The sequence below is a fragment of the Myxine glutinosa genome, chromosome 11 (assembly GCF_964187855.1).
Source record: "Myxine glutinosa chromosome 11, kmMyxGlut1.1, whole genome shotgun sequence".
Lineage (NCBI taxonomy): Eukaryota > Metazoa > Chordata > Myxini > Myxiniformes > Myxinidae > Myxine > Myxine glutinosa.
This window is the reverse complement of record NC_136271.1, coordinates 85,489,652-85,504,002: the sequence shown is the minus strand read 5'-3', so window position 1 is coordinate 85,504,002 and position 14,351 is coordinate 85,489,652. Positions and strand designations below refer to the sequence as shown.

Sequence of the window (14,351 nt, the reverse complement as noted above, 5' to 3'; positions counted from 1 at the left end):
CGGAAACAAAAGAGAAAGTTGAAAAGACCCTTCCATGTGTTTTTTCTCAAGATTGTGTGGGTAAGCTGTTCTGTGAACTGTCTAGTTGTAGACTGCACTTGTATGGCATCTGCTTTTATATAAACAAGGTGAAATAGACAGTTCTAGATAGTTATAAGTGGTTCCCGTACGATATTGTTATGGATCTGTCGCCGGCCTACTCCCCTTATTAAGGGGGGATTGAATTCCCCTGTCTTTACTGACCTGGCGCAACCCGAGACCTATTATGTCCCTTCCGGACAGCGCCAAATAGGGTTTCGGGACCAAATTCGCTCGTACCTAAGTACTAGCGCTGCCCTGGAAGCGAGGAAATAAGCCTCGCACGAACCACGTGATTTTTTTTTTTTTTTTTTTGTATACAGAGTCGAGGCTCGTGAAAGAGCTAACATTTATCAAACAAACAAATCAAACAAACAAGCAAACAAAGTATATAAAAAGGGGAGCGGTCGACAAGATGGGGAGAGAAGGGGAGGAAGCACACAAACACAGCATTTGAGAGCAGGGACATCGGGAGATGTGTGGGAGGGAGAGGGCCTGGGGGGAGGCAGGATAGGTATAAAACGCAAGGACACCAAGGAATTCCAGGAAATAAGTCAAAAATCACCTCAAAAAAGTGGATTTGTGGTGAAATTAGCGGGGGTAGAAAAGATCAAGGTTTAGGATTGAGGAAGATAAGAGATGGTGGTGAACAGCCGTTTTAAAGACCTGGAGGGAGGAGTGGGATTGAAGAGAGTGAGGGAGTTTGTTCCAGAGGCGGGAGAAAAAAGGAATGAAGGAGTGAAGGATGGTGATATGCCGAGCGGTTTGCGTACACGTGATCCGCGCCATTATAGGTAGTGGAACCCGATTCAAGCGGTTTTACTCGTGCCACGCTTAGTCAATGGAGAAATCACAAAGACGATCGAATTCAGAAGAAAAGGAAGAACAAATAGATTTAATTATTATGGCACGTATATACAGTACAGGACGAAGAGACACAGGGAAATCCTTACACAGTCTTATTCTTACTACCCAAAGACAACGGGCCCGTCTGACACACTCACAAGGGGATTGCAGATGGGCAGGAGTTCTCCAGCGCCACGGTGGTCGTCCAGGATCGGCCCCGTCCGGCTCTCCACGGTCCCCGGCATGTCCCGCGGAGATGGAGGTAGGCGAAGGCAGGAACTCGTATCGTGTCGCTCGAACAAACGGGTAATCTCGGGGCGAACGGTAGAGGGCGGACTTAGCGCGGCTGGCGGTTATTCAGCCGCGTTCACTCCCTTTGGCTGAACCGCGCAAGTTATCAACGCCCTGGCTGTGCCCACGTATCCCTTGTAACCAAGTTCATACAGTGCGAGTGATCCTCTTCAAGCGCGTCCTCTCTCTCCTCTGCCAGTCCTTTCAAGTGCCTCTCCCTTTTCAAAACTGAGAACTCACTTCAGCGCACCTCTCCCATAACTCAGAACTCTTCAAGCGCCTCTCCCTTCTCATAACTGAGAACTCTCCGACGTGGGGGGCTTCGCGCAATCGGTTTTATTGCCAATCCTCTTAGCCTGATCGATGTTCCAACCACGCCCTGTGACGCAGTGCTGCAGCTGCATGCTGTGAGCCCTGATTGGTGGCTCATTTTTACCGTCATCGCCTCGCTGCTGCGCCGACCTCAACCCTCCTCCACCTTCCGAGGCCCACCTCGTGTTAACTCGCGCCCACCACAACCAGGGCCTTTTAGCCGCAATGGATCTAGCCTATGGACGTGGAATGGTTTGTGGAAGTAGGGCCTATCCTCCTGTCTTTACACAACGCAGGATTAACACTGGAAGGGGCCTACTCTCACATATACTAAGACATAACTATACTACAAATGAGGCTACATGTTGCACGTGTGACTATCTATGGGGGGAAAACCTTTAACCTTTATTGAGTTTACTGTACAAATCTCAAAACCGTAGCAATATTATATCCAGTGAATGGTTTGAGGTGTTTGAGTAAGGAGTGTTTAACGCCAGTTAAGAAGCGGAGGGGCAGGCGGTTGAAGTTCTGATGAGTCCTGGGACTCAAACTTGAGTCTCAAGCTGCAGCTTCATTGAAAATGTTACCGCACACTTTAAATAAGCTCTCCCCAGAAAGGATTAGCCAAAAAGAGGGAGTACGCATTGTGGTGCTGTGCACACACGATTCGTTTGCCAAGAAGGTAGGCCACAACGCGTTGTACAAACTGAAATGCTTTATTAACAGCTCGCACGTAAGCACTGGGCGGGCTCGACTATCGAGCCCGCATATATGTCCCGAGGCCACGCCTTGCCCCCGGGCGTGGCCGGTCGGCCGAAAGGCGGGGCATGCCCTCAGTTCCACCCTGCGCCTCCACGCCCGGACGCTCGCGCCACCCACTGGTGCGCGGAATTATTGCCCACTGACAATGTGTCCGCCACAGCATCTGCATAAAATGAACAAGGCCAGAAATAATTATCCTCTAATAACAGTTTCCTGTTTCTCGTGGTATAATTTATATATGAATAAGTTAGTCTCTCATCTTGTCTCATCTCATGTCATCTCATTGTATCACTTGTCAACAAACCACATTATGCCCAATAACCACATTCTTGTTATAGCATCCATCACACACTTTATCGTTTACCTAAAATAAAGATGGACTTCATCCTGTTTTTTTGTTTTCATTTTATTCCTCTAAAGTAGGTAATGCGATGGTATAAACGTGATCCCATAATGCATAACTTACCTTGGCACAACCTTGAAGGCCTCAACACAGGTATGATGGGAGAAATAGTGCTAATGTAGAAATTAGAATACCCGATTGCAGTCTGTGAGCTTGTTAGGCATATCCTGTCTTTGCATTCACTCATTCCCTTCTTCAATTGCATTTGTGTTTCCTAATCCCAAAGTCTGTGGACTTCTTGCATTCTCTTCCTGTACACCATTTTCCTGTTATGTTGGGGTCAGCTGCATGGAGAACATGAACTCTTGGCCAAAATATTTCTCAAGTCAGCTGTCTATGCCTGACGTTCGACTTAACGATTTGGAATTTGTTCAGGGTGCCAGCGATAACTGGACTACTTTTTGCGAAAGACACCTTTAAAAGCAGATAATGCCAGCTGCAGACGGGTCTTCAGCTTCACTTCTTTCTGAGGGATGGCACACCTTATGATGCAATGCTCTACATGTGAAAGCACCAATCCAACAGTTTATTGCTGGGACAGGAATCAAAGCCAGACTTGATAGCTCAAAGATAAGTGTGCTACTTTTGTACCATGCTGTCATACTTCCGTTTACTTGATACACTAATGAAAAACAATGACTGAGTGTCTGTTGCATTAGTGTCTGCAATTCACTAATGTCTGCAATGTGTCTACAAGTGTCTGCAATTCACTCAGTGCATTGTCTGATATCCCTTGCTTGCATGTTCTCCCGAAGGCATTTCTGCTGCCCATTTGCGAAGCGGCTGCTATTCGAAGGGTCGTGCGGGTTTATCAGGAGTGGATTCAACAGGAAGAGTGCCCAATATTCATGGAGGAGCCTGAGAACGGGGTGTCTCCTCCAGAATTTAATCCTGATGACCTGGAAGGAATGCCGGATGCTTGTGTTGCAGTACAAGCTGATGCAGAGGTAATGTTTCCGAGTGATGTTTCTTGGCATTATCATACAACAACAGGCATTTTAAAGCCATTTTCCCTGCTAGAGCGGGGGTTAGCCTTGCAGGCCCCATGATAATCTTCTCCATTTTGCCCTATTTTCTACATCTCCCCTTGTTGTAAAATCATCTCCCCTTGCATTATCATGTTGTAAATAAATAAATAAATATTGCTTGGTTGAGTTTTTGGGAGTGGGGTTGCTTACATTTGTTTGTGCACATCTTTATTCTCTAATCACGTTTCTATAATAGGATCGTTTCTATAATCATTCTTTGAAGTGCTTTGAATCTCTTGGAAATCTTTGAATCTCTGCTCACCAAACTCTCCTCCGTTGGTATCCATGGAAATCTCCACGCATGGCTGGCGGACTTCCTCTCTAGTCGTAGTCAACGTGTGGCCCTGAATGGGTTTCTCTCATCTCCTCTTCCTGTTCAGGCTGGAGTTCCCCAAGGCCGTGTTCTGGGCCCTGTGCTTTTTCTGGTCTTCATCAATGATCTCTCTGACTCTCTTGAAAATCCTCTCTATATCTTTGCTGATGACTCTACTCTCTGTCGCTCCATTCCTCATCCCTCAGATCGGCAGTCTGCAGCCTCCTCACTCTCTGCAGACCTGGACAAAATCACAGACTGGGCAAACAAGTGGAACATGTCTTTCAATCCTGACAAATCTCACACTCTTAAGATGTCTCTCCGAAAAGACCGACTGGACAACCCTCCCATCCACTTTCTGAATAATCCTCTCCAAGAAGTTCTGTCACTCAAGCTTTTGGGTCTCACTATCTGCCATGATCTTTCCTGGGAAAACCACATTTCAAATCTGGCCTCCAAAGCCAGTCGCCGACTGGGCATCCTCCGTCGTGCGAAGTCCTTCCTTGGCACACCTGAGCTCCTCACCACATACAAGGCTTTCATCCGCAGCTCAATGGAATACTGCTCTCCCCTCTGGTCTGGTGCTCCTGCCTCACACCTAGCTCGGCTTCACGCTGTTGAAACCAAAGCGTTCAGAATCATTGGAATCTCCCGCGATGAAGCTAACTCCAAGGGCCTTTCACTCATTCACCGCAGGCAGGTTGGTGGTCTTTCCGTCTTCTACCGACTCCTCTCCGGCCTTGCCCCCCCCCCCCCCAGCTCTCTCTGGGCTCTGTCCCTCAAATATTGCTGCATGTCACACAAGATCTGCCTGCAACCCTCTTATGGTTAAACTGCCAAAATCAAGACTCTCTGCTCACCTTCACTCCTTCATTCCTCTTTTCTCCTGCCTCTGGAACAAACTCCCTCACTCTCTTCAATCCCACTCCACCCTCCAGGTCTTTAAAACAGCTGTTCACCACCATCTCTTATCTTCCACCATCCAAAACCTTGATCTTTTCTACCCCCTGCTAATTTCACCCCAAATCCACTTTTTTGAAATACCAACTTCTGTCCTGGAAGTCCTTGGTGTCCTTGTGTTTTATACTTCTCCCACCCTCCCCCCCCCCCCCCCTTCCCACGCCTCCTCCCCCCAAGCCCTCTGCCTCCCACACATCTCCCTGCTCTCAAATGTTGTGTTTGTGTGCTTCCCCTCTCTCCCCATCTTGTCTTCCGCTCCCTCTTTTTATATATTTTATTTGTCTGGTTAATTTGTTTGTGAAATAAATGTTAGCTCTTTCACGAGCCTCGATTCTGTATACAAAAAAAAAGAAAAAAAAAAGAAAGAAAATAAAAGTGAAATGTTTGGTTTTACAAAATAGTTTGAAGTTGATGGGAGAGCTTGACGACATGGATGAGAGATTTTAAATCGATTGAACCCTTCCTTTGCTGCTGTTGCAGTTTTGTAAAAAAAAAAAAATCCTTCATTGTAGAACTGCGTGTTTTTGTAAAGATGTCATTGAAATTGAAAGTCAAGAATAAATCTGGAAACAGATCAAAAAAGTTACTCCAAGTTATGCTTATTGCAGATATACACTACGATACGTCTATGACTCTTTGTTCCTCCTAACCTTAACCCCACTCACACTGATGTGTAATTAATTAATGCATTCTTTCAGTCCAAAAAAAAAATCCATTCTCTACCAGAACTAAGAGAAACTTAAAATAATCTTATCTGAAACTTAATAATTCCTTTGTCATTCTCGCATGTTAATATATAAGCTAACCCTTACCATTTTTGTGCCCAATAGTTTTCTTTCGGGGAGTCATTTTTGGACTTAACATTTTCAGTTTGTATATGCATTTTGGAAGGGGTGTGATGTTTTACTGTTCATAGTATACACTCCAGGGCAAAAACAATGAGCCAAGTCAAGTTTTAAACATTTTTTGTCTTACCTATTTTATCATTCATTAAAAATCACCAGAACGTGCAGAAATAACTATACAAATCAGTATGGAATAGCTTGTCCTTTAGCTTTCGTTAAATAATCCAGTCTTTTGGTCAAACTTTCACAAAGCTTCTTACACTCAGAAATGTCAATATTGCCCCATTCATGTTTGACAGCTTCCCAAAGTTGATCAGAATTTGCAAATTTCCTTCCAATAAGTTTGTGATGAATATAGGCCCAAAGATTCTCTATGAGGTTCAAATCGTTACTCTGACCAGGCCAAAACATTAGTTTCAGGGACTTCTTGTCCAACCACTTTATGGTGGCTTTTGCAGTATGGGCAAAGGGCATTATCTTGTAGAAAAATGACTTCTTTGCTTTTCTATCCAGGAAATATCTTTTGGAGGCTGGGAAGTAATCCTTTCTGTAGTATTTTCTGGTATTCCGTGACAGTAATTGACTGTTCACACCTTATCAACTCGCCAACACCAGCAGACGAATATGCACCCAGACCATGATTCCACCTCTTCCATGCTTCACAGTTATTATGGTTGAATCTCTCACCAGATCTGTGAAGGTAACGTTCTGGGACATCACCCAAAGCTGAAATCTTGATTCATCATCATTCCACAGAACTCTCTGGAATCAGTCTGAATCGCAGCTCCCATATTTGGCCAAAAAGTGCAAACTGTCCTGAATGTTTTTTTTAGATAATGGAGGCTTCTTAGCACATCTTCTTTAGGCCAAACCACCGCCAGTCAACCTTCTTGAGATGGTCCTTTTGGATACAGTCTGTTTTCAGCAGTTCTGAACTTCCCTGATAGTTTCCGCAGGCTTTTCTTTCTTTCCTGGAGAACTAAGAATTTCATTCGCCTGCCATCTTTACCTGTTGCTCTGGGGCTTCCAGATCTCTTCTTCCTTGCAGGAGAACCAGTTTCATAGAATTGTAGACCTATTCTCTTTATGGTAGGTAGAGAAATAGGGAGGTTCTTATTCTTCAGTAGCTTGTGTATTTAAGAATGTCTAGCCCGCTTGACGAAGATGATCAATTCGATTTTTTAATATCCCAATCAGTATGGAACTTCTCTTTCTTTGGAGATATTTCTAAATTGAAACACAAAAACATGACCTACACTAACTGTAGAAGTCATAAATTAGAGCAATTTAGGCTATACATATGTACTAAACAGTAAAAGAAAACAGGAAACAACAACAACACAACATGCATTTTAAGGCCATTTTCCCTGCTAGAGCGGGGGTTAGCCTTGCGGTCCCCATGACAATCTTCAAAGTAAAAATCAAAGTACAAAGTAAAAAAACCAGGAAAACACCCCAAAAATGCATTGCACACAGTAAACTATTTTTTTGATTTGTTTTGTGATGCAGATCCACTCAAAACAGTCTTATCTTCCTTTTTTATGTGTAAAATTTTGATCCATTTTGTCTTACCTGAGATTTTGGCCTTTGAAGATGAAAGGGGAAAATACTTAAATTTCATAATTTTTTTTTCTTTTAAGAACAAACTTCTTCAAACACGAATTTTTTCATAAAAAATGGCTGCAAACTGCGTGGAGGCCTTTTAGCTACTGTAACATGTGTAATCGATTTAAACTGGAATATGTACTGCACATTAGGGTGGCCCTTATTTTTGAAAGTTTGAGATGTTAAGCTCTCACCCTCTAGAACTGGTCCATTGGCCCTAACAACAAACCAGGCCAAATGTCAGCTAAATGCATAAATATTTAGAGGTAGTCCAGCACCCTTGAACATCTCTCCCGATCGGCCATGTGATTGAGGTCACGTAACACTAAAAACACATATCACAGATAATACAGTATGTATCACAGAAATAAATAAACACCGTTTGATAAAACATGCTTATCAATAATTATCACATCTATGGACTAGAAATATAAAATATAATAAGAATAAAATATATATAAAATCTTGATTCTTGAAGGTACTTGGACTACCTCTAAATATAAACAGACTTATATGAAATTTTGACTGCAATGTTTCTATCCCAAATGGATCACATTTAGGCCATGAGAACATCCAAATTAACATTTTAAAATTTTCACCCCGTTTAAGGGCCACCCCACTGCACATCTATGGCTCCAGATTAAACAAAAAAAACCCAGCTCGGCTGATTTCTTTGCCCCGGAGTGTACACTACCGGTAAAAAGTTTTAGAACACCTCCATTTTTCCAGTTTTTATTGAAATTTACGCAGTTTAATGTCTCCATGTACTCTGACATTAAGCATAGAACAAATATACAATTGGAGATCAAAAATAAATCATAGAATGATTTTGTTTAACAAAATTTAATTCAAATTTTTGACTCAGCAAAGTAGCCACCTTTTGCAGATATAACCGCCGAACACACTCGTGGCATTCCTTCTACAATGGAAATCAAATATTGTTCGGGAAGTTCTTCCCAACACTGTTGCAGAAGTTCCCACAAATGTGTTGCACTTGTAGGTTGCTTTGCTTTCACCCTTCTGTCCAGTTCATCCCAAACCAGCTCGATGGGGTTTAAGTCTGGAGACTGTGCTGGCCATTCCATGATTTGAAGTCTACCGTCTTCTTCTCCTCGAAGGTAGTTTTGACATAGCCTGGAGGTGTGTTTTGGGTCATTATCTTGCTGGAGGATGAACCCCTGACCAACTTGGCATATACCAGAGGGTATTGCATGGTCCAGCAAAATGCTGTGGCTGTGGAGACTGTGCTGGCCATTCCATGATTTGAAGTCTACCGTCTTCTTTTCCTCGAAGGTAGTTTTGACATAGCCTGGAGGTGTGTTTAGGGTCATTATCTTGCTGGAGGATGAACCCCTGACCAACTTGGCATATACCAGAGGGTATTGCATGGTGCTGCAAAATGCTGTGGTAGCCCTTTTGGTTCAGGGTGCCAGTCACTCTGTGCAAGTCGCCGACTCTGGATCCAGCAAAAAAGCCCCAGACCATCACGCTTCCTCCTCCATGTTTGACAGTTGGTGTCACACACTGAGGAACCATCCTTTCACCTACTCGACGGCATACAAAAACCCTGCGAGATGAACCAAAGATTTCAAATTTTGATTTATCGGTCCATAAGACCTTCTTCCAGTCTTCAATAGTCCACTGGCGTTGCTTCATGGCCCAGGCAAGCCTCTTTTTCTTATTTTGCCATCTTAGCAATGGCTTTCTTACTGCTACTCGACCTGTCAAACCTGCAGCTCGAAGTCTTCTCTTCACAGTTGAAACTGAGACTTGCTTACTGAGACCAGTGTTAAGCTGTGCTTGAAGCTGTTGTCCTGCAAGCCGCCTATCACGCAAGCTGTTGACTCTCAGAAACTTGTCTTCTGATTCTGTTGTGGCTTTGGGTCTGTCAGACCTCTTCCTGTCAGAGTTTGCTCCAGTTTCCAATATACTACTTCCTGCAGTGCAATATTGTCCAAAGAATGCTTCAGAGGGTGTAATAACAGTCTGTTCCAATACTGCTTTTATACAGACAGGGTGTTTGTTATCAAGTGATCAGCAGAGGTTGGCACACCTGTAGGAATTGTTTGCATCAACTTTCAAGGCTTAATTTACTTACATTGCTGCAGAACAGCTGTGAGTTGTTAACCCATTGCTTGTTCCCTGAAGAAGGCCTTTTTTTGTTTTTACAATATAACTGTGCAATTTACATTATTTTCCCGTTTTTGCTAACCTAAACTTCTTTTTTTTTTAAACCTCGAGCAATTTACTGCTTACCTTTGTACCATTTCAGGTTATTCACTGGACATTTAACTGCGTACATTTCAATAAAGACCGGAAAAATTGAGGTGTTCTACAACTTTTGACCGGTAGTGTAGGTGTCTTCCTCCTCTTATTCTCAGCGTCATTGCTTCTAAAATTTACACTCGGCAACACTATGCACGGATGTAACACTTTGCCATTGAACAGATTCTCCAGATAATATGCAATTGTCTTATATGATAAATCTGCATCCACATCTACCACTAATGCTCATGTTATTGCCAATGACAACCAACCAGGAAGTACCTCTGACAGGCAGAGAATTGTAGCACACAGATTGAGAATTGTCCAAGCACTGAGCTGCTTCATACTTTGGGCCTGATCAGTTTGTTGGAGCTTGTTCTTTTTCTTCATGACTATTGACAATTACCTGCATAATTAAAGCAGGATCACACACTCAATGACATATATTTAATCCCAGCTCCTTTTGCTCTCGCATCCTTGTTGAAACCCTGGAGTGAGGCAACAGTGCTTTCTTTTTGTGACCTTACCATCGCTTAATGCCAAAATTGGAAAAAGCAAAAAACTTGGAAAAGTTTCTGGCAAATCTTGACTCTGACTCTGCAAATAGTTTGGGCATCAAGTCACGTGTCCTAAAAATCTGCTTTGCTGCTCTTGCACCTCCTCTCTCTCTCTCTCTCTCTCTCTCTCTCTCTCTGCCCTTTTGATCCTGTCGTTTACCCTGGGTCATCTTCCATCTGCTCGGTCAACATCACTGGATAACATAAAAGGTGCAAAAACGGATTCCCTCAACTACAGGCCAATTAGCTTACTTACAATCATCAGCAAGATCATGGAATCTATCATCGCAGTTCACGTACGGTCATTTCTTTTCTCTAACAGCCTCATCTCAGATCATCAATTCGGAATCAGTCCAGGTCACTCTTCCTCGGACATGCTGCTTCTACTCTCCCACCAATGGATGGAGGATATCAGACATGAGATCAGGGCCATCTCTCTGGACATATCTCAAGCTTTTGATAGTCTGGCATCCTGCCTTGCTCTCCAAAGTCTCTGCTTATGGAATCCAAGGCCAACTCCACTCTTAGATTACTGACTTCCTCCACCTTCATAGCCAATTGTGTGTCTCAACGGAACCCCTTTCCTTTTGCCTCCCTGTCAAAGCTGGCATCTCCCAAGGTAGTGTTCTAGGCCCCATCCTCTTTCTAATCTCATCAATAATCTCACTGACTCTCTGGGAAATCCTCTTTATCTCTTTGCTGATGACTCAACTGTCCACCGTGTCATTCCTCATCCTATTAACGGAGAAGCAGCAGCCTCTTTCCTCTCCTCAGACTTTGACAATATCACAAACTGGTCAAACACCTGGAACATGTCTTTCAATCACGATAAACCGCGCACACTCTCCCCGAAAGTACCAGTCTGCAAACCCTCACATCTATTTTCTTAACAACTGTCTCAAAGACTTTCAATCACTCAAACTCTTGGGTCTCACTCTCAGCTATGATCTCTCTTGGGCAAGCCCCATTTCAAAGTTGGCCTCCAAAGCCAGATGCCATCTGGGCATCCTCCATCATGCAAAGTCCTTCCATAGCACACTTGAGGTGCTATGCACCTACAAGGCTTTCATCTGCAGCTTGATGGAGTACTGCTCTCCCCTCTGGGCTGGTTCCCCTGCCTCACATATTGTTCAGCTTGATATCATGGAAACCAAGGCTTTCAAAATCGATGGAATCTCTCGTGACGAATCTGAGTTTACGGGCCCATCACTTCGCCATCGCCGACAGCTCGTTGGTCTCTCGATCTTCTTTGGCCTCGTCTCTGTTCTTGCACCCTCTGCCCTCTCTGTGCTCTGTCCCCCCCCCCCCCCCTCACAACCCCACCTCCCCAAGTATCTGCTGGACACACCCGGTCCACCAGCAAACTCCCCTCCTCGTGTAACTGCCTAAATCCAGAACCACTGCTCACCTCCATTCATTTATTCCTCTCTTTTTCCTGCCTGTGGAACTGCCTTGTACACACTCTTCAATCCAATTCTTCCCTCAGGGTCTTCAAGACAGCTGTTCACCCACCATTTCAGGTCATCCCCCATCCAAAGCTATGATATTTTCTACACCCATTAAACCAACCCCACCCTCTCAAAATTTTGCTTATGTATACATCTGTCTACTCATTGCGTTCTCCTCTACCTGTCACCGTTACTTGCATCCCGCGTTTGCCTGTCTCCGTCTATCTTCTCTTTTGCCCTCTGTCATGCTTTTGGCATTTTTCCTGTCTCTTGCTGTTCCATTTGTTACATTTAGTCCTGATATGTTCTCTGTCCTTGGCCTTCAATGAGCCTCGACTGTGTATATAAAAAATGCATTTAAAAGTGAGTTTGTGATGGTAATTGTCACCCTGGTATTGTGAAGTGAAAACGAGGTTAAGCAATTGGTTCACTTTGTGTATGTCTGTCTATGATCGAGAAACTACTTAATTTCATTTGAATGTTATATTTTGAACACTGTAGAGCACGGATCAGAACACGAACCTGTAGTTCAGCAGTATTTTAGCTCTGAGTTTGACAAATTGCACGGAATGTGATCCTGAGCACGCATACTCGGATGAGTAAGGTAATTGTTTCAGGCTGTCTGCCTGTCTGGCAGTGAAACCAAATGGAAAATCATTCCAAGCAATAATCTTGCTGTTTTAAGGACGTCATTAGGGGCACAAACAACAGGCATGAACAACTAATTTAACGTGTTAAATAAGGTGGTGTAAAAGAAGCTGTCTCAACGCGTTTTTTTTTTTTTTTTTGCGTCAATGGTTCTAAAAGATGCTGCGTCAAACTTCCAGGAATCGTTTTTTTTTCCTACAGCTTTTAAAACTTTAATTTTATTTCAATTGAATTATTTACTTGAACAATATGGAACACAAATCATCTAATTTTCACTTCCAAAATCCTTCAGTTTAGCAGTAGTTGTCCAAAATATTACGGCATTTAACGTCGTCTCGACCAATCAAATTTGCCCCTCACACCCTTCCTACGTCCTTCTTGCTTCCTTCAGTCTGCACGCCTGCACAGGGCAAAGTGTTCTATGAACTCTCGAGTTTTTAACGTTTTTGTTAATTGCATCATGTCCATCAAGAGTGAAGGCATGGCCTTTGGGGGCAATAAGTATTTTAAAAATGCGATGGGACATTCGATGGCAGATGTGCCACCATGTTAGATGGGTGCTTTAACTTGGAATGCCGCAGATTGCTTTAGTACATGTATGTAATAATTCCTTGTAGTTTAGCCGTTGCACTACCTGTTGTATCGTTTCCACCGAAGAGCCATCAGCCTGCACAGGAGAGGATTTCCAGCTGGTCCAGGAATTCTTGCTACGAGCATTCCTTTGAGCACTCGGAGGGGCTCGAGGAACCGCAGTCTGTGCAAGCGGGCTTGCAAGCTACATTGCAGGTGAGACTGGTACAACATGTTGAAACATTCTGAATTTCTTGATTTAAAAGTCAGAAAGGCTTTCTCTGAAGTGTGTATTTGAAAATTAGGGGAAAAGAAGCAAAACAAGTCTCTGTTTGAAAAGTAAAAAATAAGAGATAATCATAAATCGATGCAGGTTGTTATGATTCATCCGGTCAAATTAAATCAGGGAAAGTTTATCATTTAACTAAGACCAGTAGTCTAACAACGGCGTAGTCGAGCTTGTTTGATACTTCAGTTGAAAAGGATAGTATGACCTGGGTGAGGATAGCAGTTAGCAAATAATGTAAGTATTAAATTATTACAGGAGTGACGAGGTGCTTCAAGGCCAAATAATAATAATTACATTAATTTTGAATAGCACTTTTCAAGAAACCCAAAGACGCTTTGACATAGTACGTAAAACAAAGACAAAAAAGACAAAAATACATAATTAAATAACCAAACAGAAAGGAAGGAGAAGGAGAAGAGACGGTCAGGGGTTGAATGCGGTGTTGAACAGGTGGGTCTTGAGTGATAATTTGAATGTGGTGAGAGAGGAGTCTCTGATGGTTTGAGGTAGTGAGTTCCAGAGTGTGGGAGCGGTGATGGAGAAGGCCCTGTCCCCCCCCCCAGGATCTGAGTTTGGTCCGGATTTGGGGGGGGGGGGGGGGTACAGGAGGTTGGCAGCAACAGAGCGGAGGGTGCGGGTGGGAGTGTGTCTGGGGAGGAGGTCAGTCAGGTAGGATGGGGCCAGGTTATGGAGGGCTTTGTAGGTCAGGAGGAGGATTTTGTATTGGATTCTCTGGGAGAGGGGGAGCCAGTGGAGCTTGTGAAGGACGGGGGTGATGTGGTCCCGGGCCCGGGAGTGGGTGAGTAGACGGGCAGCGGAGTTCTGAATGTATTGAAGTTTATTGATGATATTTGAGGGTGAACCATGGAGGAGGCTGTTGCAGTAGTCCAGACGGGAAGTGATGAAGGCGTGGATGAGGGTTTCTGCAGTTGTGGAGGCGAGGGATGGACGGAGACGGGCAATGTTTTTCAGATGAAAGAAGGCTGTCTTGTTGATCTGTTTAGTGTGTTTGTCGAAGGAGAGGGTTTGGTCAAAGATGATGCCAAGATTCCGGATGTGAGGGGAGGTGGATACTGGGATACCGTCGATGTTGAGGGTGAAGTTGTGGGTGGATTTTGTGAGCGTTTTTGG

General features: G+C 43.8%; 1 protein-coding gene across 4 annotated transcripts in view; it reads left to right on the top strand.

Annotated features, from left to right (window-relative positions):
* The window catches only part of LOC137416855 (ral GTPase-activating protein subunit alpha-1), a 344,184-nt gene that overhangs the window by 110,751 nt on the left and 219,082 nt on the right, over positions 1-14,351 (top strand). For all 4 annotated transcript variants that reach the window (XM_068102513.2, XM_068102512.2, XM_068102510.2 and 1 more), the window contains exons 11-12: positions 3,448-3,639; positions 13,019-13,147. In XM_068102513.2, the coding sequence (XP_067958614.2) occupies positions 3,448-3,639; positions 13,019-13,147 (321 nt within the window). The remainder of the gene's footprint in view (positions 1-3,447; positions 3,640-13,018; positions 13,148-14,351) is intronic.